The sequence below is a fragment of the Lichenostomus cassidix genome, chromosome 12 (genome assembly GCF_008360975.1).
Source record: "Lichenostomus cassidix isolate B80296 chromosome 12, HeHo_3.0, whole genome shotgun sequence".
Classification (NCBI taxonomy): domain Eukaryota; kingdom Metazoa; phylum Chordata; class Aves; order Passeriformes; family Meliphagidae; genus Lichenostomus; species Lichenostomus cassidix.
Genome location: NC_139493.1, coordinates 15,871,889 through 15,899,481, shown reverse-complemented (window position 1 = coordinate 15,899,481; position 27,593 = coordinate 15,871,889). Strand labels below are relative to the sequence as shown.

Here is a 27,593-nt window from a genome sequence, read left to right as displayed (position 1 = left end):
GCAACAAAACCCCAAACAAAACAAAGCCACTTTATCTGCAGTTTAGAAATTTCACTGGTGGTGTATATTCACATTCATTCAGCTAATAAAAGAATTTCATGGGGAGAAAAAGAAGTCATGTGATTAGCAATGCCATTACAAAGATAAAAACATATTTTTGAGCTTGAAAAACACAATTTCGGATGAAGGTTTTGGAAAGAATAAAAAGTCTACTCATCCAAAATTCAGAGCCTCCTAAGCATGAAAACAACAAAATTGCCTCTCTGTGTTCTTATTGAAACAGAGAAACAAACACAAAGAAAGCCAAAGCCCAAACTCCATTCAAATCTCAAGTTATAGAAACATAATGAACAGGCAATTTTAGTCAGTTCCCATCAAAAGAATGAACCACAAAACAGTTTTTTCTTGAAACACTACTCCTATCTTTTGTCCTTTCTTTTTGTTCTACCCACAACCTCTTGACTGATTTGAGAACTCATCCAGATCCTATAAATTCACAAAATAGGCAGTTTGAAGGGAAAACACTGACGTAACACACCTTCTCAGAGCAACAGTGAGTCCTGATAAATAAACACCACATGGAAAAGAAAAAATTGTTTTGAACCTGCACTACATTAGATACCGGGGTCACTTAAGTGAGACATGAATTAGAAGATAATATTTTTATTAATATCAGAGCTCACAGAACTACCTCTTGTCATGTCTCAGGATAAATTAGCTTTTCAGGAAAATATTGTGTTTAAATATATTTTTAGACAATTGCAAAACCCCACACCTCGCTGTGTGATATACAGTGCAGCCCTAATTTAATTCCTGCAGAAACAACTTACTGATTTTACTCTACCAGCAGGAGAGATGCTGATAAAAGTATCTAGGAGGCTGAACCCAGGTGAGAAGAGCTCTGTGTAGGATAAGGAGGGTCATCACACCTGCTCCCACTTGGAATCACACAGCTTACAGCTGGGAAACAACTTTCTGCACAGTTCACCCAGAAAAGTCAGGCCCCTAAAAGCAGGTGTGATGCCAGAGAATATGGAGAGTGATGCAACACTTCAGCCAACTAACAGCAGAGACTGAAGAGTTTGCCTTAAAAATCAAATCACCCCCAGTCTAACACACCCACTTGCAAAGACATTTCAAAGCTGAGATGTCTGGACTAAGGATAAATCTGCACTGCCCAGAAGCCCACAGAGTGAAGAGGTGAGTTAGTGCTGGAACTGAAAACAGCCAAGAGTTGCACAAACACTAATCAGCTTTATTGGTGGAAAAGTCGTTATGCATTATATCCCTCTAAGAAAGCACCAAATATCACCAACACTGAAGTGAAACTCAAACCTTGCATGGATGGCCTCTCCAGCACTCTATGAAGGTTTTCTCCCTCGCATTCATTCTCTCTAGCCTCCTTGATTTGTTTTTCTTCTAGCAACTGGCAAATTTGTAATCTCACAGTAAGAGCACTTCCCTGGCAAAGGAGTGGCAAAGGTTTGAAGTCCACAGAGACCAAAAGAGACAAAGGACCAAGATCCCTCAGTGCCATGTGGGGCACTGACCACCACTGCTCTCCCTCTCAGCTTTGGTCCTTCTTCATGCTGATCCTGATGGTGTCTGTGTGTCCCACAAAAGTCAGCTGCCTTGGAGGCCAAAGACCCCTGGGTTTATTGATCCCAAAGGGAGCCAAATACGTACCAGGGCACTGGGCAATTATTTTGAATTTCATGGAGCTGTCTCACAAAGTGAGAGGTCAACACAATTACAATCCCCTTGCTCTTCTCCTGTCCTTTTGTAAGCAGCGGTTTTTCAGGAACGCAGGAAAGTATCTGGTTTTTATATGCATTGACATTCTGAACATGCCACGCAGAAAACCAGGGGATCAGTAAAAACTGTATTTTAGAATAAGTTATATGACTTGCTTTTCCCAGCTTCCAAAAAGGAAACAGCAGTTTACAGAGGAAGCACTCTCTTGTGTTCACATTAACTTTCTGAAGTTGTTCTATGCAATGTTCTTGCCTTAGAGCTCAAAGAATACTCAGTGCCATCTTCTAAACATCCATGGAATTGGGGCAGATTTCACGGGAGATTCAAGTTTGCTTTAGGGAAGAAGTACAGGTACAAATTTACACATTGCAGAGTGCAAAACCACATTCATATATGCCACAAGAAGTGCCCAAAGAATCCAATTTACCAATTAAATAGTACTTCTGGAAGAAGGAAGAAAAGGTTTCTTTCCCTCTCCCTGCTCCTATGAAGCCCTTGAAGCCAATTCTGCCCTGTGCAACCAATTCTGCCCTGTGCAACATCGCCTTGCTCAGAGCAGCAAACCACCCCCAGGTTCCAGCTAAAGGAGCTTAGCCAGAGGAAAGGGAAAAGCTGTTCTTTCCAGTGGTCAGGAACCAAGTGCCCCATGAGTACTTCCCAGTTACTTTATGATGGAAGTCCTGTTTCTCCCTGAACATGCACATACCTTCAACAACACTGCCCTGCACCCTGCTACAGAAATATTTTACAATGCAAAAACAACTCTGAATTTAGATCTACAATAGCCTATAACTGTTCTTTTAACAGTGTCCTTAGAAACAGTCCTTAAAGGCCCTGGAAATCCCTAGATCACAAAATGCTAACTGCTCTGAGTCAGAAAATATAGTCTCTGTCTCTAGAAACCTCAGGCTGGAGACCTGGGGACTGAAAAGGATTACAAATTATTCCCTTCCTTCTCACAGAGCCCTTCCATTCACCCATGGATTTTAACAGTGAAGAGTTGCTTTGTTGCTGTACCACCACAGAACTCTTAAACTGGCCACTATATTCATCTTTTAGTGTGCTCTGAACAGAAGGCTAAGTGCAAATACTGTTTTTAAATTTACTATCAAATAAGGAATTTTCTTACTTAAAACATTCTGTGTGAACAGAAGAAATACAAACAAGATGGGTTCATGTTCCACTGAGCCATTTTTCTGATGTCTGTTCTTATGCAGCTCTTCCAGTGGTTTTCACTGCACTTTAAAAGCTGGATTTGGTTCCACCACTCTCTCAAGTCATGCAACCCTGGATTTCTAATTTCCACAGTTCTTGTCTCAATTGCAATTCCTTTCTTAAATCATCCCACTGTGCTCCCTGGGTCTCCAAGAGTTGAGACCCATCAGCTCTAGCTGCAAAGCTGTAGGGTCAGCTCCACATTCATACACAAATGTCCATCCTTTTTTTCCTTACAGTAGGGGAGATAAAACATGTGGGACTTAATACTTGGGTGGTTTTCTTCTTGCCCTATGGACTTCAGTTAATAACACAGAATCTGGACCATAAAATGTGTTTAGAAGTTTTCCCTCTCCAATTTGCAGGAATGGAACTGTATGCCTAAATGTAGAAGAAAAACAGATAAATTTCAATCATACTTGATTTTTTTTTCTCTTTTTATGCTATTTAACTAGAAGGGAGCTTATACTATTTTCCAAGAACTATTTTGGAGAAACTAAGTTTCACCCAGAACTTCTTTAAAATTTGTTAAGGTGCAATGAAACCAACATGAATAAAGGAAATTCTGAATGCCTCAAAACCTTATTTTCCCTGACCTAAGTCAAAACCACTTAAGATTTCATGAGCAAATACTCTAAAGGGGACCTCTCCAACCATAATCTTAATTTCTTATGGGAAAGAAAGGATGAGCAGACACACTATCAGCCTATTTTGGTAAGTACAGAATTGTTCATTTTTAAGTTAAAATGTTACCTGTTGAAGTTAAAAATCCAAAACCTGGCTGTCCTGTGTGGAGCACAGTGGGCAGAGAAAGGCCTAGAAGTTTGGCAGCAGCCACAGGAGCGAACTCTGAGCTGAAGCCCTCCCTAATGGGGGTTTTATCCTTTAGGATGCTGTTTCCCAGAGCAGCAGGGCCAGGAACAGGGGCAGTGCTGCAGGCTCTGGGATCATCCCAGGCTGCAGCTGCAGGAAACATCCCTGTGTGAGGGCAATGTCCCCATCAACCTGAGCTCCCAGAAAGGCTCACAGCTGGTTAAGATTCGTGGCTCTGTCCAGCTCCAGCACATTTCCCAACATTTCCACTCAGTATTGTCCCTGCCAGAGCTGGGTCATCCTGTGCTGAATCAGCACTCCCAGAGCAGCCTTGTGTTTGGTGTGTAAAGCATCTGGCAAAGGTCCTGCTTGGAGGTGCTGCTTTCTGAATGAATGCAGGAGAGATTTATGTAGAGAGGAAAGGAAAGAGAATGCAGGTCAGAGAAATAAAGATGAGAAGGCAGCAAAAAGAGAGGAAAGAGACACTTGAATCACAAAATGGAAAGTTAGGAACAGATTTCTAATCCTGGTCTGCACACCAAACATCCCCCAAGGAAAATCACTTAATTCTTCTAATTTCATTTGCCTCATTGGTGCACAATTTGCACTCTACAAACAACTTCCTGCTCCTCAAAGTACTCTGAAGCTACAGGAGGCTATTAATAAAGATGAGAGTGAGTTATACTGAAGGAAGACAGAAAAGAGCAAGAGAAGAGAAACTTAGAAGAATAATTAGAATAACATGGAAAGGATTTTCGGATGATTTGTGTTACAGTGCAGCAATAAGAGAAAAGCTGAATCAAAAGGATTCAGAAAAATGTATTAGCAAAATCCTTCCAGCCCAAGCTGTCTACAAGACTGACCACAGAGAGGTTTGTAGGTAACCTCCTGGTGACCTTTGAGTCTTTGTTATTCATGATAAAGGGTTACTATCCTAATCCTAATTCATTTTCAAGCACAGCAGATTAACAAGAAGGGATCACTATCAGGCTGAATAATCTCCTAGCTCTAAATAATCACTGAAAGAGGAGCAGAAAAGGAACCATAATAATTTCCTTTCAATACTGTGGATGAGGAACCATAATAATTTCCTTTCAATACTGTGGATGAGGAATATGCAGAAAGCTAACACAGAAAGGTGCTAGCATGCTGTATTTTCATAACAATTGGGTTTTTTTATCCTAAAATGAACCCAGCCAAATTAAAAAAGTAATCTTATTTATTTCACCCTACAGTGTTACCCACATACAGAATTAATCAAGATAAGGGGAAAATTATTGGTTGTCTATCTAGCAAGTTAAATCAGATTAAAATACTGCATGAATTTTAAGCAGAACTGTTCCTACACACACTTATTTCAGGGGAATTTAATTTACTTAGAGAGAATTAAGCTAAAAGAGCCAGACTTGCTGAGCTCCCAGTAGCTGGATCCCCAAATTAAGATATGCTGTGTTTTATGGCTAGTTTTCAAATTTTCTTAGGTCCTAGAAGTCACCTGCCTTTGCTGAACATCAAACACAAGACACTCCCATGCTGTGGCTGCTCCTAAAGCTCTTCATTCCTGCCAGCTCTTATACAGGTACAGCAAGAATTCAAGTCTCCAGGGTTTTTATGTGTACATATGTGTGCACACAGACATACAAACACACAGTTTCTTGCATTTAACTGAGAAAAATATAACACAAACCCTAAATTCATAGAGAATTAAAATATAAACCATAAAACAAAATGAGTAACTTGGCAATTTTACCTTGTGTCAGAGGAAGTTAAAACGTGAGAGATGTTAAGAGGAACAATACTGCTCACATTACACAAAGAAATACCTGTGTGCACCAGTAACAGTTCATCAGGAATAATGTAGATGGGTGTGAAATAGAGAGTTTGACTAAAGCACAACAACCCAAAATCTGTGGAAAACAAAAATATACTGGCTAATATCCAAATCAATGCACCTGTTGGCAACAGGCATTGTGCCTCTTGGTCCAACACCAGGAGCGCATTTGTTCAAGTATCATCAGCTGCCCCTCATTACTGCCTAGCTTTTAAAAATTTTTGGTTTGTTTTTAAGAAATAGTGCAAGTTCTAGAGAATTTAGAGGAGCCGGGATCTTATTTTTCTACTGCTCACAGCATAACTCTCATTAATCAGCACAACTTTTCTTTCCTGTGAGCAGGAACACAATCTACCAGCATGGAACACAACTCTCCATTTGATTCATTGGTTAGCCAAGGTGGAGAGAGAGGAATTGGCAACCCCTCCTGTTTCTAGGTGATGCTGTAAGATCACTGCTCAGGGTACCTCAGCATACAGATAAATCTCCCCCTGACACAGCAGGGAGAGAGTGAACCAGGCATGGAGGAGCCTCCCAAATTCACCTGTCAAAAAGACAAACTCAGCAAACCTTGTTTGCTCCCTCAGATTTATTGGACATTATTTACAAGATTTGTGTGCTGTTACTGCCTGTGCTGTGATGTTTTATACTCATCTGGTCACTGCATTGCCTGTAACACAGAACTCCAGCCCATCAGCCAACCAGGGGAGAAAAGCCATTCTCATCAGAGAAAACAACAGAGGCATGACAGACTCATGGATTTTAAGCTGTGGTGTAAGAACTAACTTTAAAATATTACTTCCATGAGTAATTCTACCCCCAAATCAAATGAAACCTGAAACCAAAACAAAATGAAAAACACAATAAATAAAATCACTAAAAAAAGGTAATTTTGAGCTTGAATACAACTCTAAGAGTACCAAAGCATGTGTGTGAATCAAAACAAGTGACTGTCATAGGAGTTTCTCCTTGCAGGTAGCAGTCAGTTGTTGTCACCATCACTGACATGTACCTGGTGCTTCTCTCCAGTCTTTTACTACTGGGTCATCATCCCCCATTTCCCTCCACCTCCAGCATGTCCCTAATCCATTACCTGAGGAGCATGGAGCTGTCTCCCTTTCCCTGGCAAGGTCAGTCTGCTGCTGCACGTGTCACACACCACACCAGGATCTGCTGTGCTCGAGGTGAGAGCTCCCTGCCAGGAACTGCTCTGCACACCTTGCCAGAGATGATCCCTGAAGTGTTGGCTGGGTTTGTTATGCTACCAAGGTCAGTGCTCATCATTAAACACTGACCTCTTTATTGCTCCTGATGCACACCATGGAAATGCATTACCCAGAGATGAACTAAAGTCACAGTGGTACTTCAGCCAAATGACCACCTAGACACTCACTTTAGGATTAATTCAAATCTCCCCTCTTTTTTATTTTTTTCTCTAATATCTGAAGATGGTATCTTGTCCTACTTTTGTGATCTCTTTCTTTTAAGGTTGATTTATGGTAGCAATCTTCTTCCATCTGCATATCCATCCAACTTGGGGCCCTGCAGCAGAGGACAAACTCATTCTAAAAATAAGGTGGACTCTCAAAAACCTGAAGCCATAACAGAACAGCCCTGGTGAGCCATGAGCACAGCACAACAGGGACTCTGTGGCACACAGCAGCCCTAAACTATTCTAGGCACAGTTTTATCTTTAGCAAGCAGATAAAAGATGACTCTTGGTTTTTCAATCTCTAAAGAATGAAAAGAAATTCACCTTGGATTAGGGTAAGGACCATATATGAAAAGAGACAGACAACAGACTTCTCTATGGGAGTCGTTTTTCTCACAAACTTATTCTGATATATCTGTGGGCTCCTGGTAACTCAAATTAATCATTTGTGACTGCTTTCAACATTTGCAGTATTAACTTACTGGATCAAAACCAAGGATTTATAGCTTCCTTTTGGGAAATCAGAAAAAAAGATCATCCACCAGTATCTACATGGAGGCCTTAAGGGTTTTATACTATGTTTTGGTTTTGGGGAATGTCCTACATGTAAATCACAAATAATTATCCAGACAAATTTTTAAATAACTTACCAAGTATGTAGTTACTGATAATAAAGTAAACAGAAAAGTGCTAATCTGCAACCTACTAACACCATTTACTTCTTAAGGGGAACTGGATGGCAAACTCCATGTATAGGTCTGCCTATGGATAAAGGGAGCAGATATTTAGAATGGAAGTGCATTCCCTATCACAAGGGAGCTGTCACCCTCCCAACAAAGGATTTTTAAATACAGACCACAGTGAGCTCCTGGCACAGGTCCTGCACCGTGGATGCCACAACTACAGATGCCAAGGTGGGATGTGGAGTTCAGATGTATTTTACACCAGGAGTGAGTTTTTAAGGGTATTATGAAAATCTCAGGTAAGGCTGATGCAGACAGAAGGAAGCTATTTGCAACAGCTCTGCCTTATAGCCAAGCAAAGGACATCTCACTGATGCTGCCAAGTCTGCTTCTTTCACAAGTACTAAGTTCACATGGTTTAACTTATTTTTCAAATTTATTTTTAATACAGGAAAAATGTTCCTGGACTTTGCCATTACAGGGAACTGAGGAAACCCTTTGCAAGGCTGTGTATCTGTTAGCACAGCATGCACAGGCTGAATATTTTTAAGAACTCCAGGAATAAACACAGTTAAAAAATTCCCTAATCTCAGAAAGTTCATTGGCATAGTTTAAATTCACAATTAGATATGGTAGAGGTTAAGAAAGCATCTGCCATGAAAGGGACGCAAAGCCTGGAAGAATTTGGTTTGGTTTTAATGCACTGTATATGGTTACCAGCTAATGGGGAGTACAAAATTCAACCATGTGCAGAAAAGTTGCAAAGTCTGAGAACAGTGATGACTTTGGAAAAGTTGTGTTGGCCAGTCTATTTTAATACTGAGAAATGGTGATTTTACCTTTTGCCATCTCCAGGCAGAACTCTCAGTGAACTTCTGAGGAAAGGCAAACTGCTGCAAATATCACAGTTGTGTTCCCACTTATCTCTTCTCTTTTTTTTTTTTTTTGTTACCTTAAACCTGGATCTAAACACAGAAACAGAGTCATTAGGTTGGAAAAGACCTTTAAGGTCACCAAGTCCAACTGTAAACCTAACACTGCCAAAGCCACATTAAACCTTGTCTGATAGTTCTGTCTTGCTCCCCCAACACTGATTCCTGAGATGCTGGGAACCTCAGGGCAAAGGAAGTCATTCCTGAAATAAGGATCTGTCAATTGCATCCTGATCAGATGCACAGGGACAGAGGAAAGTATGAAACAGTTTGCCTTGCTAAGCTTGCATAGAGAATAACTTCTTCAGTTTTCACTCCAGACCAGTCTCTGCTAGTATTTCCTCTAAATTAAAACAATAATTTTAAACAGTGTTAAAAAATACTCCTAAAAAAAAAAAAAAAAAAAAGAAAAAAAAGAAAAAGAAAAGGCTGATAATTGCACTAACTCTGGTAGTTTGCTTCCTCCACAGCTTAAACAGAAAAATTCTGTAAGTTTCCTTCCTACATACCTCGAACACAGCCTTTGATTGCTCATGCAAAAAGCTGGCTTATGATTATTGGGACACTCTGATGATCTGGTAAGCAAAGTATTTTTACAAATAAAAATTCTATGCAAGGCAGGGGACACCTAGAGAACCACCTTGGGTCTCTGCCATCATCTCTGTAGGCACAGAAATCACACCATTAGATTGCAATTACTAGATACTGACATTCACTTGGCTCCAGATCTATTTTTTTTTATTTTTTTTTTTTTGTTATTTAGTGTCAGTTTAAAGTTTATGGTGAAGGCAAGACTTGGATCAAATGATAGGTAGAAATGATCTGAATCAGAACATCAGTCTGGGCAGCCCAACCACAGATAATCAGCTCAGGTCTGTTATCACCTGAGATGATCCCATTTGCAAATCTGTAGGGTTATGGTCTCTGGACACCTCAAGTTTCCTTCCTTCCTGCTTCTTTTTATTCATTTAAAATTACTCCTCCAGATTTTCCTTTCTGATCAACTGAGACAGACAACCCTTGTGGGTGTGCTCATCCCTTCCCAGCCTTCTGCCCTCCAGGGAACAACAGAACACTGCAGTGCTGCCCTGAGAAGGAAAAAAGTGCAGCCAGGACCCAAAAATCTGTAACCCAGCAAGAGGCACCTTTGTGGGAACTGCAAAGAAAACATGGAACCAGGGAGAATTTCCCTTCCCTTTCCAAGCAGTAAGTGACACCAGTTGCTTCTCTTTGCAAAAGCAGTGAATGAATTTCCATTCCTGATGGACTCTGGGCTGTCAGCCACATCCTGCTCCCTGGAGAAGGAGGTGACTCTGCTCTGTTGCTCAGAGAAACAGGGGACTTGACCTCACCCTGCCTGCTCGAGAGTGAACCTCAACTGCTCCCTCTGAGTGCAGTTTATTACTGTGCTCTTGCCTCCTGTACTGACCTAAATACTGCTAAATGTTTGGTTTACAAACACATCAAGGGAAAACTGATTTCGCCCTTACCCTACATTTCCCTTTCTCTTCCCAGTTTAGTATCTCTAAAATATATCCCTTACCCAAACTATGCAAACTTGTTTTTCACATAATGTATTTTAGTCATTTGTTAGCATTCATAGGCCTGTGAGGGGACTCCATATTCACTGTTAAGGTAGAAAGCACTGAGTCATTTTATTTATATTAAATAAACAATTTGCAATTAAAAAAAACCCAAACCATTTAAAATGCTGCTGCTTTGATTAGTGTTTGTAAAGGCTATTTTTTGAAAAACAAAAATTCAGCCTGTTAAGGAAAACTTTTCTTGTTACAGCTTATAACGCATAAAATAGAGACTCACCTCTTCTGACATTCATTTTCATTTCACTGCCTTTTTGTTCCATCAGACTATTCCCTCTGCACACCTGCTCTCTATCTCCATTTGTCTGATTAATTATCCTCACTTCTTCTCTACAGACTTTGACAAGTTCCTCTTCCTTCTCCAGCTTCATCTTTGTTTTTCACCTTGTGTGGCTTAAATCTCCACCCTAAATATAGTGGCTTCTCTCAAAATGAAACAACATAGAAACTAGCAAGAAACAGTTTTCAATAAACAATAAATAGCAGAACATCTTGGCTATGAATCAATTTTTGGGGGATTTATAAATTAAGCAGTTTTCAGAGGAAGAGCTGGCTGAGGGGTTTAGGTTTCCATGTGCTAGGTACTCCCATGGAGCAAAAGCCATAACCAAAGAGGTCTTTAGGACAGCATTTCACATATCAATTCCCTTAGATGACAAGGATTCTGAATTGATAATTTCTAACACCAACACTGAGCAGCATTTTCTGTATTTGAAAGTATCACATAGGCACATCTCAGTTTATTTTTTCCAACATCAGAATTGCCTGGTAGTATATGCTATAAATTAATTCTTCTCAGGATTCCATAATTATTATTCTTCCCTTGTCCTGCTTTCAGTTTGTTGAACCTTGCTGAAAAATTCTGCTGTTAAACTAAAAGATACTTGTGCTTCATTGCTCTCACAGCTTTTAATATGGAAAATTTTAGATTTTTATTAGTAAATAATTGAAAAGCAGACATATCACCTTCACAAAGATGGGTCTAAGTGCTCTTTGGGAAGCTCTAGTAAAGAGGACTGAGATGTCTGGGTGTTCCAAGTGCATCTGTGATATTTGGTTTTGTGTTTGGTTTCCTTCTCTGCCCAAAATTCACGTAACCTTTCCAAGTCTTTCAGCTCCAAATTCTCCAAGGACACTGAGTCCTTGAGTATCTCTGAAATCAGAGCAGTCTCACTATTCCCCTTTCACCATTTTGTGAGACTGGTAAGGGTTTGGACTTTAGAAGCAGAGAGAGGCTGAGTGGCAGCCCAGAGCCAGAGCCAGAACAGGTCAGTTGTGTTGTGGGACATCACACACACTGTCCCTCCTCTAGGTCAGAGGGGAACATGGTATGAAGAAAAGCCAAGTGCACAGCAGTATTTACAAGCAATTGCAGAACCTCACATTCTCACCAGCCTTTTCTTTCATGCAGATCTAAACCAATCTGCACATTTTAGATGCCCATTTGATTCTTTTGCCCTGGGGTTTTGGCTGTGATCAATTCTTTACATTTAACAATCAGATCACATATGTAAGGGGAGTTGTGGGTATCCTGACAGAAAGATTTGGCCTTATATATCCCATCACCAGATATTTCTATTCCTTTTTTCTTTTTTCCCCTCTCCAAGCATGTTATTACTGTCCATGAGTCATTTCATTAATCCAGAGAGAAGGCCAGAAAACAAGTGAATAAACACCCTGCTTCACAACCTTCTGCTGCACTGTTTACTTCTCTACTAATGAATGAACAGCTAAAAAGCAGAATTATCCTAACTGGGGACATTCAAAGGGACATTATCTCCTCTTTGTCAATGGCTGGTGCCTGGCTCAGCCAGCCACTACACTGCAGGACCAGAGGATGATCTCTGCATGTTCCTCCCTATAACTCACACAGTGAGTGCAATGACAGTGTAAATCATAGAGCAGTCACAGAACAGTTTGGGTTGGAAGGGACCTTGATCCTGAGAAAGAGTGGAAAGGAACATAACGCAAGTCAAAATCAAGAGCACAGGAATCTTTTATCTTTCCCAATTAAAAAAAATTAAAAATAAGTGTGAAAATCACAAACAGCTGTGATGCCAGACACAGGAGCTTGCCTGCAGCAGCACAAGGTCAGATCTCATGTGAACCAGGCTGGCACTCAGCCCATGCTCTGAGTCCTGCAGTTGGCTCTGTGCACATGGACAGGGCTCTCCATTTATCATGGATATGGCTGACAGCCACCTGAAATGTCCTGCTCCCCCCTCCAGAGCTGTCACAGAGATCCTATCTCCAGTGACATGAATAAAGACAGAAGATCAAGGACTAAATGAGAAACAAATTAGTGTAGCCTCAGTTTTGCCCTCCAAATTACAGGACTTCGAGGTCTATCTGCCATCATGGCAGCCTGGGTTTGACTGTCCCTTGCAGTCCTGCAGCTGCAGATAGAGATGAACTGATGCTCAGTGCAGCCCACACTCCATCCCAGCTCATTTGGGATGCAACAGAATCAACAAGCCTCCCTCACAAGCATAGACAGAGCTAAACCTTAGGACCATTATTTCAAACACTGCAAGGTGTTTAGTAAGTCCCTTTTAACTTTCAAGGATAGGAATATGGCACAGTTCCTTCATAAAACAAGTATTTGATGCCCAGAGGTGGCACTCAAAGTAACATGCAGATTACTATGAATTATTTTCAAAATAAGCCATGAAGGTAAGTTTGTTTGTGCACTTTACACACTCTTTCCCCTTTGTTGCTACATGTGCTTAAGATTTTGGAATTTAGTATAACATTTATATTTCTGCACTTTGATGCACAGTTGAACATACCCTGCTCTGATCCACTTTCAAAGAGAATCTATTAATTTTTATATCAAGGAGGCTGATGCTCAACCCCTCAGCTAAACACACAATCCAACAGAACATGAAATTCAACATTTGGCCATTCCCTGATGATTTCTTTTCCTGCTCCCACTGCATATCAGGACAGCAGCTTGTACATGACTCTTCATGTGAGTGGTGTATTTCCATTTTTGTGACAATTGGTCACATGTAAAGTTTTGTCCCAGTTACACACAAACAGAGGAACCTGCCTAAAATAAATTCCTGGTGTGTGACACTGCCACAACACATTGAGTTGGGTCACCTGGATGTCTCAAGACTTACACAGATGGACAGAGGGCCTCCAAAGCTGAGACAGGACACTGACATCTTTGTGGCTGGCAGCATTTCAGATCCAGAGTCTCTATTTCATCAGTCCCTGCAGCTTGTGACACACAAACCAACACAAAGCTGGCATTCAGCAAGTCAAACAACCTTTCCCTAACTCTCTGTAAGGCTATGCCAACAGAACATAGTTTTCTTATCATCCAATTGTTGCAGAAAAAACCAGAAGAAACCCCAAATATGACATAAAAGTGGTCATGATCTGCCAGGCAGCTTTTCACGAGACTGCAGTTTCCTACAGAGCCAAGGTGCAGATAGATACTGAGCAACATTTACAGACCCACCACTAACTCCCTGTCCTGCCAGGCCTCACCTGGCAGGTGAACAACAGGCAATTCCAGCCAGGGCTCTTCCCCTCTGCTGCTCTCCTCCTCTTCCTTGGACCAAGCCATGTCCAGTGGCAGAGGGGAAAGAGAAAACAGACACTGAACCACAAAAACATTGACCGGCAGTGAGAACCTCACCTGTGTGATGCTGTGGGAAAGGACAAACAGGAAATTTTTGGAGGCTTTGTGCCAGAGTACCTATTTCTATGTACATAAATATATATTTGTACTGCTGAACTGAAAGCATTTGGGCCACAAAACCTGAAATACTTCTGTGTGTACTTCAGGATATATAACCTCAAAGATGAAAGCAACACAAAATCACTCTTGACATGGACATGATCATCATCCAAACAGAAAATCAGCATGGCTTTTTTTTTTTTTAATCACTTTGGCAGGATGGTATTTCTGATTAATAGAAATTTGAATTACATTTCTCCTTTCATGTATGCAGCAGTTAATTCTAATCAAGCAAGCTCAAGGTCTTCCGTTGCCTGGATAGTACTAATTAGATTCTTCCACATTATTACTTCGTCATATGCATCCATACATGGCATACAAATAGCAACTTTCTTTTTAACAAATATGAACTTTCCTTTCAAATTCTCACAGGAAATAATTCTCCCAAGGTGGGAACAATATTTGCTCCAAAGGAAAACATAAAATCTCAGGAATCCTACAAACAAAAGTATCAGGCTTAAAAGAAAATGCTTTGCAATTAATTTACTTAGCAGAGAACATGACCACCATGAAGGTTTCACACAGAAATAAAAGTAACACGTCATATCAGACTGTGGTAATGAAAGAAGGTTTGATGTGTGTGTGAGTGGCTGCAGATACTATAAAGCAAATAATGCAATTAAAGCAATGACTGATGATTCCTGAGTTGCTGTCAGCCAGGCACGTCACTGTCCAGCGGGAGCTGACGGAAGCTCCAAGGGATAGCAGCAGATGCCTTGTGACACAGGCATGCACCTTCTGAGCTAATCATTGCTTACTAGATGGTTGTTCCAGGATCCTCAAGGAACAGCTCAAAAACTGACTTTGTGCAGCAATGACAAATCATTGGAGAAAACATCTGATAGCTCTACCAAGTGCCAGCCAAGGTTTGAGCTGGATGCAGAGAATCTATTATGAAACAAGGAGGCAGACCGAGCTGAGTCACTTAAATTCAGGAAATTCAATTCCTTCCTACTCCTCAGATTTAAAATATCCTACAGCATAGAACTTCTATAGGATATTTTTTTCTATGTTTAGGGAAGAAACTGAAATACTGCAGTCAAGTCTCTCTAAAGGAAGTACTCATGACTTCCAAGCAGTATAAAATACATCAAACTAAGGAAATCTAGGAGGAAAAGAAAATCAAAGGATTTAAAAGAAAGATAACCAGACCACCTCATTTTACTCCTTGTAGCTAGGTGCCTTTTTTGTAGAGACCTTCTCTTTTCCTCTGAAGGGTATCTTTCTTACTATCAGCCATTGCTTGGAACTTTCCTCCTCACCCTTTTACAGACAATGTAGTTCCTTGCTTCCTGGCAGGTAGTGAGATTCCTTGAAACTCTTCCAATACTTTACACCACAAGCAGTTCAGAAATAAAAGAAGTGGTACAACTGCAACTGAGCCAAGAAAAGAGAAAAAAACATTGCATCATGGAATGCTAGCCTTGGGACACCTAATTAGATTTTTACTCAAAACAGAAGTCAAACACACAGTGGTAAAGTGCAAGATAGAAATGCAAAATTCCAGAAGCAAAAATGAAAGGTAACTTCACCTTACAAGGTTTCTGCACGCAGAAAGGGAGCTCACTCAGGAAACCTTAAGAGAGCAGAAGTTAATCTGCATAGCTTATTTATTCAATTATTAGTTGCTCTAAAAAAAAGATGAGCTGTTTATTTGGTTCACTAACAGCATTTACTTAAAAGTCTCATTTATAAACATCAAGCTGATCCTTCCTTTAGACTAACTCAGAAAAAAAAACCCTGGAGTCTGTATTGTAGATCTATCTTTAGGAAAACATAATTATTTCTGAATGCAGGAACTGCTCTGGGTTGGAGCAGCAGCTAATATCCTAACCAGAATTTCCTTGATCATTACTCAAGCAGTAGCATTTTTATTTTAAAAAAATCCTTAGTCCTCCTCCCCCACCAGTATTTCTCTTCTAACACATTCCATTCTAATTTTAGTCTTTTGAGAAGTTTCTTTTCCAGATCAACCCACTCTTTTTCACATTTAAATAATTTTCAGTTTTTAAAAGAGATCAGTTTTAGCAGGTGTTTCAGTAGCTAAGCAATAAGAAGTCTCTTGGGAACATCTTCCATGTTTCCCAAATGGATTAGCCTGGAAGTTTGGGGAGAACATATTAGGCAAAATAACGATGCTGTTTAAGAGTTTTATTCCAGCTTTGAAATTCAGACAAAGAAATGCAGTCCCCAAAAGCAGCATTTGTGCTCCCTCTTAACAAATGAAGAAACAGCTGCTACACTGGCAGTACCCACATGGACCTTGAAGGCAGGAAAATTCAACAGATACATTTAGAAGCCTAACGTGGAAGCAAACAATGCAGCTCCTCCTTTTTTGCATTATTCAGCTTCACTTTAGCCGCAGGACCAAGAATGCTCAATGGTTTGCAACCATGGCCCCAGTAAGTGCATGTCCCTGGCTCACACAGGGAAAGGCCTTAGCACAGTGTCAGAGCAGCAGAGATCTCACCAGTGACTTGTGCCTGCAGCCCCACAGAGCTGAAACACCTTTGTTATTAGCAGCTCTGGGAGCTGAAATACAGAAAGGTCAAGATACCTTCAACTACCCCTCCCCAGGTAAAAGACAGCCTGGCTCTTTCTGTCATCTCCAGCTATTTGAAAGATGCCTTCTTCCTCTTTTGGCTCCTGGAAACTAAAACCACTGCAGTATATTTCAGCAACAGCTTCTTTCTCTGGTCCCAAATAGCAGGAGGAAAACAACTGACAGTGATGCCTCTGTGCCTTCATGCAGTTCGAACAGACCTGTGAGACTCTGGCATCTGGCAGATTCATGAGGCAGGAAATTTTTAAATAAATTTAATGCTAGGCATCATTTACAGATTTACCAGAATAGATATTCATCTACAGTCACAGGGTTATCTTCCACATTTCCCTAGAGTGCAGCAACATCCTCCTTCTCCAGTGCTAAAAAAGACTAATAAAGAGTTGAATCTATCTTGCTATGTCTGTGCAGAGGTAGCACTTGCAGTAAAAAAATAAGTTGGAGTAGAATACAACAGTAGATATTTCTTATCTTATTCTTCAACATAACATCCCCCATTTCTGCTCCCTTTGCTCCATTAAATTCCTCTAACCACACAGACTGAAAAAAAATCCTATTTTAAAGCTGGACTTAATTCTCAAAAAGAATTTTCTTACCTGGTGCAAAGATTTCAGGGAAATATTTCTTCAGCAAATGTTACTAGCTAGGCTTGCTCTAACCTCAATTTTCCACATGTGAGATACATTTAAGTATGGACCTGAAAACTTGCCTGTTAGCTTGTAAGAATTTTTAATAAGATTATTTTTGGTTTGAGGTTTGGAGTGTGTGTTCTCTGTTTCTCAAGTTTGCTTCATTGTCTCTATCCTTTTTAGGCTCTCTAAAAGAGAATTAACTATGTCCGTTCCCAGCTATGCCAGCTCCACTGAGAACTGCTGGGTGAAGGGAGGAAAAAGAAAATTCTTAAATTTCCACCAAAAAACCTCCCCAAAACATTTTCTCTTAGAAAGAAGGAGTTCTCCTGCATGTAAAGTCATTCCCTGCTTGCCTTCCCTCCCTTTGTCCCCGAGGTTTGTTAGCTGAGCTGGCTGCATCCTTAGGCTAAGCAGAACACATCAGAGCAGCTGGGCACACATTAACACCTCCTCCCCACCTGGACCACAGGTTTAAAAACAGTACAAGTGCTCATGATTCCATGCAAATAATTAAAACCTTTGGCTCTCTCCTCCTAACTAAAGCTTCCTTCTCTCAAAAGCACCTTTGTCTAAACATGGGCCAAATAAAGTGTGAATTGAAAAGAGGACAGGGAAATTAGATCAAACTGAGTATGTAGCATTCTCATTATCCCTCATGTCAGACAAGTCAGAAGCACTTATGTAATTGGGCCTCCAGACTCTAGGCAGTGAAGTGTTAAGACAGAAAAGCAATCCCAGGACTGCATGCTGGGTTTTGACAAATAGAAAAACACAGAATTAGGCCAAGAGCTTATCATTAACGTGAGTTTTTAATTGTACCATGTCAAAACCAGGTTCACCAAGTGGCACATGTGGTCAGAGGGATGAAAGTGTGTAAAAAGTGAGGGAGGGAATTTCCTGCATGCCTGTGCACACATCTGTGTGAGGATCAGAGCAAGTGCACTGCTGAGAGCACATGACCCACGTGTGTGAGGAGCACAGTGCAGAGAAACACAAGGGGAGGCAGCAGCCCATGAGCAATCGCTGTGAAAAGGGATGGGGGTGGGGAATTGTGCACAGTTCTTTTCTAGCTTCTGCTGTAAAAAACAAATAGACCTTTTAATCTGTGTTCTTCTTGAAGCCTTCTCTATTGACCATTCATTTCTTCTTTCCCTTCCCAGCTCTTTACCTCCTCTATATGCCTGATGAATATGCAAATGCATAATCAGTTCTGTAATAGCCTATGCTTTCTAAAAACAGGCTATAAATTTGGATCCCAAGCAGCAGGTTCTAAAAAGCCTATTATGTGACATAGCTGAGGGAAGAGGCAAGACCCAAACACCATCACCAGCTCACCAGAGCTCTTTATAATTTGTGTGAATGCAGGGAAGAGGAGGGTTTTCCCCAGGGCTGAGCTGGCAGCCAGAGAGAGGGGCAACACCTTCTGCAGAGCCACAGGCACATCCCAGCACAGGGCCTGAGATGCTGCAGCGTTTGGGGAGCTGATGGCAGGTTCAGATTTGTGTCAGCTGATGGCAGGTTGGGTTTTGGAGAGCTCTCTGTGCCAGCAGGGCAGGGGAAGGTGGTGCAGCAGGGCCGGGTGTAGCCAAGTCCATCAGATGCTCCACACATGCCCACACCTCCCTACAGCACGCTGACCCTGCTGGGGGAATGCCTGCACCCCAAACCTGGTCGCTGGCAGCCCTGCCCAGCTGCAGGTGACAGAGCCAGGTAAAACAGGAGCTGTCCTGCTCCACTGTGCTGCAGAAGGCAGCAGTGCCTGGAGTAGAGCAGCAGTTTGAGGGTCCAAACAGCACAGGGCAGCTGCTTCCCAGCTCCCAGGGAGTGTCCTCCTTCCCTCAGCACCATAAACACAAACCCTTCTGTTCAATACTTGCATACACTTCCATGTGTGCCATTTGGAGGCTCTCCTCTGGTTCCTGCAGGGCTTTACAGTATTCCTGGGTGCTGTTGCTGCAGGGTAGAAGGTGAGAACCATTAGTCTGAGTTCAATGAGATGGGATTGTCCTGCCACAGAGGGACAGAAGGCTGAAGGTGCTCTGCCAGGTGCCTCAGTTCCAGCTTCTGACCCGAAGTAAAGGCTGGAACCCCACAGGAAGGAATCAGGCCCAGGTGTGTTCTACAGTTCCCCATGAAAAACTACCCAGGAACAGACATGTCTTTGAGCTCCAGACTGAACTGACAAGCCAGGAGGCACCAGGTGGGAACTGAGAGCTCCTGCTCAAACCTGGGCCAAGGCAGAGGCAAAAAGCTGGGTTGGAAAAGTTTCAATGGCACTGTCCCCAAGGCAGCCAGGACATCACATTATACACAGCTTGCCCTGGGAACATTCATCAAACTGATGTGGGACAGGTGGGAAGGCAGAAATGATGTACATATCTCCCTCAAAAAATTTGGATAAAGGGACAGAAACTCGGACCTGGCTCTAATTTCAACTGTTGCACCCTGAACATTACACAACTCTTCATTTGTAGTACTCATTTGCAGCTAGTGAATAATATTTGCATAATTCATTAGAATAATATGGCAAAACAAATACACACAGGACATACTGTAATCATAGATACCTGAAACATGAAATAATTTAAAAATACAGTTTTACAGAGATTGGTATTTAAAACCAAAACCTTGTGATGTTATAAAATGTTCAGAGTTGGGCAGCCTGTCAATGTGGATATCATGGAACACTTTCCTTCTCCCCTTTCAACACAGTTGTATCTTGCAAAGCAATGGAAGCTCTGCAACAACTCAACAAAAGCAGGGATGACAGGAAGAAAGAATGTTAGAAACTGATTTTAATAAATCATGTTACAAAACCCTAGGACCAGTTCACAAAGGAGAACTGAGGTCTCATTCAACACTCTGAAGATGGGAACTGGGCTCCCCAGATGAGGTCCAAAGCCTTGAGCTGAGCTTTGCTGTGTATCACTCCAAGCTGACAATTCAGATTCACTCTGGAGCCCTGTTTTCCTTCTTTTTACAGTCTTCCAGGCCTATTAACCCACCAGTATTCTGTGTGCCTACCACAAAGTTGTATTTGCCTGCATCACTGGAAGCACATCATTTTCATCCCAGACTCTGATAACACTTTCACAAATATTTGCCTCACTCAAACTAAAAAAAAAAAACAAAAAGCCAAACCCCAAAATACAGTGAGAGAAAATATTCTAATCACAAAACATAGCAGCAAACCAAGGCCAGGTTCCCATGAAACAAAAAGAATTAAAATAGGAAAAAAACAATGGGTGGATATACTTTAAAGCAATCTTCCTGAAGCGGTGAAAATCTTTGGATCCTGAAACACCACCAAGTCACCCCAAATATAGTAGCATCCTCCCCCATCCTGACCCCAGGAAACAAACCAACCCCAACACCCCACAATTTGCTGTGATCAGCTCATCTTAGGCACAGGATCTGGAGATAATTACCAGAAGGGATGCTGGCAGACACCAGGGTCCATTCAGAGAACATGCATTTGCCACTCCTTCCTGAATTTCAGAAGTCTCTCTTCTAAAGCAGTCCCCTGCATGTCCAGCTGCATGCCCTGGAGGTTGTGGATGCAAGAGTAACAGCAATATTCTCTGCAGGATACTTTCAATTACTTAAATTCTTACTGAAACTCTTCACATAACGTACCAGTTAAATTCAAAACATTACAAGAGAGGGGTCTGACAGTGGCAAAGACACAACACAGTGGCTACAGCTCAGAAAACTTACATATTGTCAAATGTGAATCCATGACAAACTCAAATCTTCACGAGACTACATGAAGACTTTATGGAAATGAAAATGTATAGAGGCTTTTTCCTGTAACAAGAATAACTGTTTACAGTTTAGGTGATACTCTGTAATCACAGGAGGTAAGTTTGGAAATATAGACTATTACCAATTCTACTAAACTATTAAAACACTCTTAGCAGAACTTTGCTATTCCCCAGTTTAAAACAGCAGCAGAAGTTACTCTTGTAGATGGCTGTTAAAGCCTCAGTGCATTAGTATGCTGAGACTGCCTCCTGTTCTCTCTGCTTGTCCTACACAGTCAAAGCCACACCAAAAACCTGTAACATTTCTGGCATTACTGTACCTTCCCTTGCAATATGCAACAGAATCATGTCAGGTCCATCAGTCTTTAAAAGCAAAGCCCTGATTCAAGTTAACAAAACCTTATCACACTGTTCCCTCTTTGCAGGACAGCATCTTCACGATCTTGTTGCCTTTGTGGTGTGGACTGAGGTGATCATAAGATTTTAAATTGCTCTGTTTAACTTTTACTCTCCACCCACAGGTCCTTGGCTTCTGCCCTCACTGGTTGTTGCAGCCTGGGGCTGCAGAGGAGGCGCCTGCCTGCTTCTGCTTCTTGCGGCGCTTGTTCAGGAGGCGGTTGTTGGATGTTTTCAAGTCTTTGATTTTCACCTGATCATAGTCCACCCTCATGGTAGCCAAAGCACTGGTCATCTCCTCCTGAAACCAAGCAAGCAATGCATTGAAGGCCCTGAGGCAGCACGAGCCCAGCCACCCCACACTACAGCCGGCACAGGAAGGGACACAAGGAACCCTCTGTCACCCCACAGCCACCGAGAGCTGAGCCCCTTGTGCTGCACTGGACTGGGACCAAAGGCTTCCTTCCACCGTGGGCTCAGGCAGCAGGAGCTGCTCACACAGCAGCTCACATGGGAGCACACAGGACTATGCTCTGCTGGCCTAGATTCCACCATGTCCCTGCGCCCAATAATTCTCCCTGGGCTGGCTCTGTGCCTCCACACAAAGGTCTTTCAAAGTATGTGCTTCAAATTCACACACCTCCTTAGTTTGAATTAATGCTGAAGTGCAGGCACATTTTAAACTTTTTAATAAGGTTGTAAAAAAAAAAATCTGTTTAAGTAAATGAATGTCTAGGCATTTGGCTCAGGTAAGGAAAAACAATTCAATATCATGGGAATGTTGGTAGCTCGAGGGAATACCTCTGGGACCTATACAAAAGCACAACCATAACAAATTCTCAGAAACATGGAAAAAAAGGCAGCTAAGTGAAAATATCTGCTTGATCTCTGACTCAGAAGGCAAATGTTGCCTAGGTCCTAGAAAATTTTACCATTACACAGCTCAGCAGCTGAGACTACATATCAGTGATTTAAATAAAATCAGAAATCAATAACATACACTACAGGAATGTTGCAATTGTCAAAACCCTAAGAATTTGAAGTGCAGAAAATCCAGAACTAATTGTAAAAACATGCCAACCTGTTAAAGGCCAGCAGGAAAGAGTTAGGACTTTTAGTCTGCCCTACAGTTTCACTTTGCAGGAAGCATTCAACAGTCATTAGTACAAACAGTAGGTGAGGCACCTGCTTGGGTTAAGGAAAAGACAGACAACTTTTTTATTCTCTCTTCTTCCCCCCACCAAATGTTACAAGACAAGGCTAAGGTTATTCCATGTTGTTTCACAATTCAAGAGCACTGCAGAAAATCAGAATGCAGCTCAGCTCTCCCACCATTTATCCACCTCAGTCCCCCTACATTTTCATTGCATTCTTCACTGTAATGAAGTTCAAACTGTCTCAACACTGTCCTTCTCCTCCCTGGTTACAGGCAGGGGCTCAGAAGGAGCATCATTAATGCCTTTGATCATAAACACCATATTTGTTGATATCTGGTGCAGCTGTAAGGCTGCCAGATGAAGAGCTCAAACAGCATTCCTTCCTTTTTAAAATAGTTATCATATACACTACTGTTCTAACCAAGACTGTTTATGCCTCCCTCGTTTGACATGATTGTATTCAAAATAGCCACAGTCTCCAAGGAAATGCACATCCACAGAGAAGGCAGCACATTTCATCTCCTATCAGACTTCACTTAAAGAAATCTGAACTTGGATTGACTCACTTTAACTTCATCCCAGTGGTCTTTATCCTCTTGCAGAACCCGTGCAGTGTGAAGAGGAGTTGGTGGCACTGACATTGATCTCTGAGAAAAGAGGAAGAAAACCAAAAAGAAATTCTGAAAAACAGCATTTGGGAAGTGCTTTCTTGCTCTTCTATGTGTGTGAAGAGCATAAAACTCGATCTAACATCCTCCAATGGCTCTCATTATTCCTGCTTCCAATCACTTTACAAGGGAACTCATGTGTGCAGTAGAAAAGGACAACAGTCCCCACACAGTAGTGTCTTTAAAGAACAAAAGGAGAGAGAGAAATCAGTGCTGAGCTTCTTTCAGTCTGCTCCCTTCCAGTCCAACCAATAACCCAGTGTTGGACAATCTTTTATGCACATTTTAGATTTTAACTGTCATTTCACTATTCATTAGTCAATGCCTTGAAGTGGTTAATTTGCCTTTTATCTCCTAGGATTTGTTGTAGGAGACATTTTCTTGTAGGTATGCATTAACTGAGATTACCACTTTATCAGAGTAAGTGAGCCCTAAAGAGGAAATGACACAATTCTTCTGAGCAAGGCACAGCTCAGATGACAGTGCATCCACATGAAACTGAGATCTATGCTCACCTGCCATGAAAGATCAAGACATACTTTACATTAGAATAAGGGACAATTTCTACAGCGCAAAGCACAGTTCCCTAGCTAAACTCAGCAAGAATCATGGTAATTCTTGCCAGTCCATAACCCAAACGATAATTTCATTTGGATACTCTATTTTCCTTATGCTTTGTACCCAAACTTGCTGTCTGCTGCTGTGGTATCTTATACCAGACACAGCTGCATGTCAACAAAGTCTAAGGAGATCCCAGTACATCCCTGTAAAAGAAACTCTACACTGGAAGCAGTCCTTATGCTCCCCTGAGCTCAGAGCAGCAATGCAGCAGGCATAGAAGTGAAGCAGAAATCCTGACTCTTGCAACCTCTGGAAAAGGACCTCAGCTGGCCAGGGCAGTGTTTTATCAAATACAGCTGGGACACAAGAAATGGAAAACATGCAGAATGGCTTCTGTGGAAGGTGCTCTCCTTTCTGCTGTGAGCTGCTGCTTGTTAAAAAGAGTCTTATACACAAGGAACTAGAGGATCCTGTGCTCCACCTAAACTGACAATTTTTGCCTAGTTCACATTAAAATACTTCTGCCATCCAATTAAAAAAAAACAAGGAAAGAAAAAAAAAAAAGAGGAGACACAAGCACCCTCCTCCACTGCTTGTGCAACTCCCCAGACATGTTTCCACTTTGGGATTTAGGAAAAGGGAGAACACAGACATTCACTATATTGGTCTTTCCCTCTCCCTCCCTCTGCCTCTGTGAGCAATAGGTTCAGCAGAAAAAAACCAATCTGCAGCTTTCTTCCAGGAAGGGTATTGGAGCAGGGCTCTGGTGCAGCAGTCTGCAGACCTTGTCTCTAATCTCCCCCTCATTAATTGGCTTTGTGCATATTCCAAGTAACAAGTGTCGCTGTAGGTAGCAGCTTCCTTAGCTATTAGGCACTCACTCCATGGAATTCCTCACCTGCTGACTTCTGAAACACTTTCTTGGGACTTGGAACACTTAGAACTGGAGTTATTCACTCTGAACAGTGATTACATTTTTATTTGGTTAAAAAAGACTCAGAAATATTGTCTGGGGTCTGTCCTACAGAGTCTTTACAACCTGAGTTTCTCAGCTTTGACAACTCTGAATGACAACACCTTTCTACTTCATCAGGATGTCCTACAGCTACAGGATGTCATACAGGTTTCCAAGGGCTTTAAGATCCTGCAGCAGGGATTGTAGGAATGGGAGCTATCAGCCACACCTCTGCTTCTACCCCATCCTTTAAGGATCAGCACAGACACGGCAGCACTATGGGAACAAAGGGCATTCTACAGTAAAAGTGATTCTGTTCCAGGTTGATGATTTTTTGGGCAGCCAAGAACAAGACTGGTGTCTTTTTAGACACAAATGTGAGAAGTACAGCCTACTATTTTGAGGGACACCCACAGAGCAGAGATGGTATCATGAAACTCAATCTCATAACTTCTGGGATTCTTGTCTCTTATTTGAAATAGTCAATATTTGTATTAATAAAGTATTTTTTTATTTTTTCTCCAAAAGAATTATTTTTAGGAAAAGCAAATACAACCAAGTCATAGAATGAAACATGAACTGGGACCATTAATAGCTTTGTGTACCACCCTACCTGGCAATCTCTCACAGGGCAATAGGAGACCCTTGCTCCTCCCCCATGCATTTCCAAACCCTGGCAAGGATGAGAATTCCCACTGAGCACAGGAGCATATTCCCACTAACACAGCTATGCACAATGGTGCCTGAGATCACTAATAATAGCTCTTTAAATCCTGCACCGATGAAGTAAGCACATAGAGTTTATTTTTATATTTTTAAAGGGAGTAACACATGCATATGCTGCAGAGTCAACAGTGACTGCCTGCTCACAGAATATAGAGACATATTCGGCTGTTGCTTCCAAGGACACGACTGTGGGTGTCTCTCCTTGTGTGTCCTCTGGTAACACCAAGAAGAATTGTGGTTTTAGGGGCAGGTGACCCTCTGTGGAGGGCACAGGAGGTTAATTAAGGTGTCAACAGTAAAACCAGTCCTTCTCTTGCTGTGCCGTGTGGAGCTAAGTCCTGCATGTAAGAATCAATTCATGGTATAAAAAGAGATATCAGACTCACATTAATCCAAGGGTGATTCATAAACTGAGAGACTGTCATCCTCTCTGTTGGATCAGTCTTCAGTAAATGGCGAATCAGTTGTTTGGCTGAAAAACAGAACCAACAGGGCATGATGTAGTCTAGGACTGCATTCCTAAATAACTTTGGGAACACAAGGACCTGCTGAATGATGAAACACAATTCTGCAGAACTGAAAACACCTCCCTGTTGCTGTGACCGTGTTAAGAAGCCTTGTACAGCGTGCCAGGTTACTGTGCTTAGAGGGGCAAAACAGGAAAACATCCAAAACAACAGGCAAGAAGGAAAGAAAAGAACTCGAGATTACAGCTATGCCCTCTACATCACCAAACCAAATGTTTTGAGAGCAACAAGTGGCAGAAAGGAGAAGCACAGGAACAGAAAGCTGCTAAGCTGCCTGCCTGAAAGATGGCAACAAACTGGGCATTATGGGCTGAATAAATACATAAGGTCATGTTTTGAGAAATAATGGAAGACAACAACTAGCACAGGCTGTGGAAAAAATGGACAATGAACTTTGACAACTGGGAGGCCACCAAAAAGACAAAAAAGTCAAAGAAATGGATTGCACAAACAGGCTTCACAACAGCTTTCTGTGAACATGGGATCTGCCAAAGCAAGAGTACTAATAACTGAGACATGAGATGGTGAGAGTCTAGACAGAAGTTTCATTAACGTGGGTGGACAGACTGGAAACACTGCATCCAAAGGAAGTTATTTAGAAGGACTTGCATGAAACTTCCTCAGGGAACCTAGAAAAACTTCTAAATAAGAGCTCTCTTTTAGGAACATCACATGCAAGATGACCAAATGTTTTTAAGAAGTAGCCAGAGGTACAAGTTTAGTTTGTTGAGAGAGGCTGCAAAGGACAAGAACAGCCCAAAGCAGGGAAAAAAGCAGCAGCCTGCTGGAAGGTGCCTCATCAGCCTTTAGAACACTCACAAATGAGATGATCCTAATAGGATCAAAGGTAGACAGCCCCTATCTTCATTGATGCAAGCATACAGAAACCCTACACACTGTACTAGTGCATGTTCTCTCACCAAGATCCTCTAGCATGTTAATAACTGCTGGCATAGGAACAATACCCAAAGCAGAGAAAATATTTAGCCAGAAACCCATAACTAAAACATCTCCCTCAACAATGCCCAGCAAGTTGTGCTGCAAACACAGCCAGGAGATCCAGTGAGGGGTGAAGGTGCCACAGAGCACAGCAGTACCCAAGGATAATTTGTTACTGCTAAACAGCAGACAGAAACAGGATCACAGCAATATAAAGGGCTTGTAAGAAAAACAGATAAGCCCAGACATTGCTGACCTTTCTCTTTAATATGACAGGGAAGTGAGACTTCCAGCTTATGAGACTGCCAGGATAAGAGGGAATCAAAAATACCCATTTTCAGGACACTGGTTTGAGCCCAGCAGCTTTTGATCAATGATTTATACAAAATAAATTGTTGACCTTGACTGAAGTGGTGGCTGGCAAATTCCCACATCCCAAAAAGCTAACATGAAAACTTGCCATACTCGCTGGCTAGATCACCAAGGAGGGCAAAGACTGAATGAGTTCTTAAGACAGTTTGCCTTTCTTCCAGCTCAGCTTGCATTGGAGCTGTCCTGGCTGTCTACTTCCTCAGGATTAGAGACTTCTGTTTCCAGAGAGTTTAATCTCAGCATTCACTGGCACTAGCTGGACTTTGAAAGAAGGTTTTCAGTAGTCATTTACTTTTTGTAGTACCGAGGTTGCTGGCTGC

The 27,593-nt window shown here is 41.7% G+C and overlaps 1 protein-coding gene across 5 annotated transcripts in view; it reads right to left on the bottom strand.

Annotated features, from left to right (window-relative positions):
* Positions 1-16,145: 16,145 nt before the first annotated feature.
* MAPKAPK3 (MAPK activated protein kinase 3) overlaps positions 16,146-27,593 on the bottom strand; it is a 51,358-nt gene continuing 39,910 nt past the window's right edge. For 4 of the 5 annotated variants that reach the window (XM_085072919.1, XM_085072921.1, XM_085072920.1 and 1 more), the window contains exons 9-11: positions 25,822-25,907; positions 23,092-23,172; positions 19,749-21,669 (exon numbers count right to left, since the gene is read on the bottom strand). In XM_085072919.1, the coding sequence (XP_084929045.1) occupies positions 21,511-21,669; positions 23,092-23,172; positions 25,822-25,907 (326 nt within the window). In that variant the 3' untranslated portion in view covers positions 19,749-21,510. Of the gene's footprint in view, positions 19,162-19,748; positions 21,670-23,091; positions 23,173-25,821; positions 25,908-27,593 lie in introns of those variants that run through there. The other variant, XR_014854781.1, reaches the window with a different exon arrangement.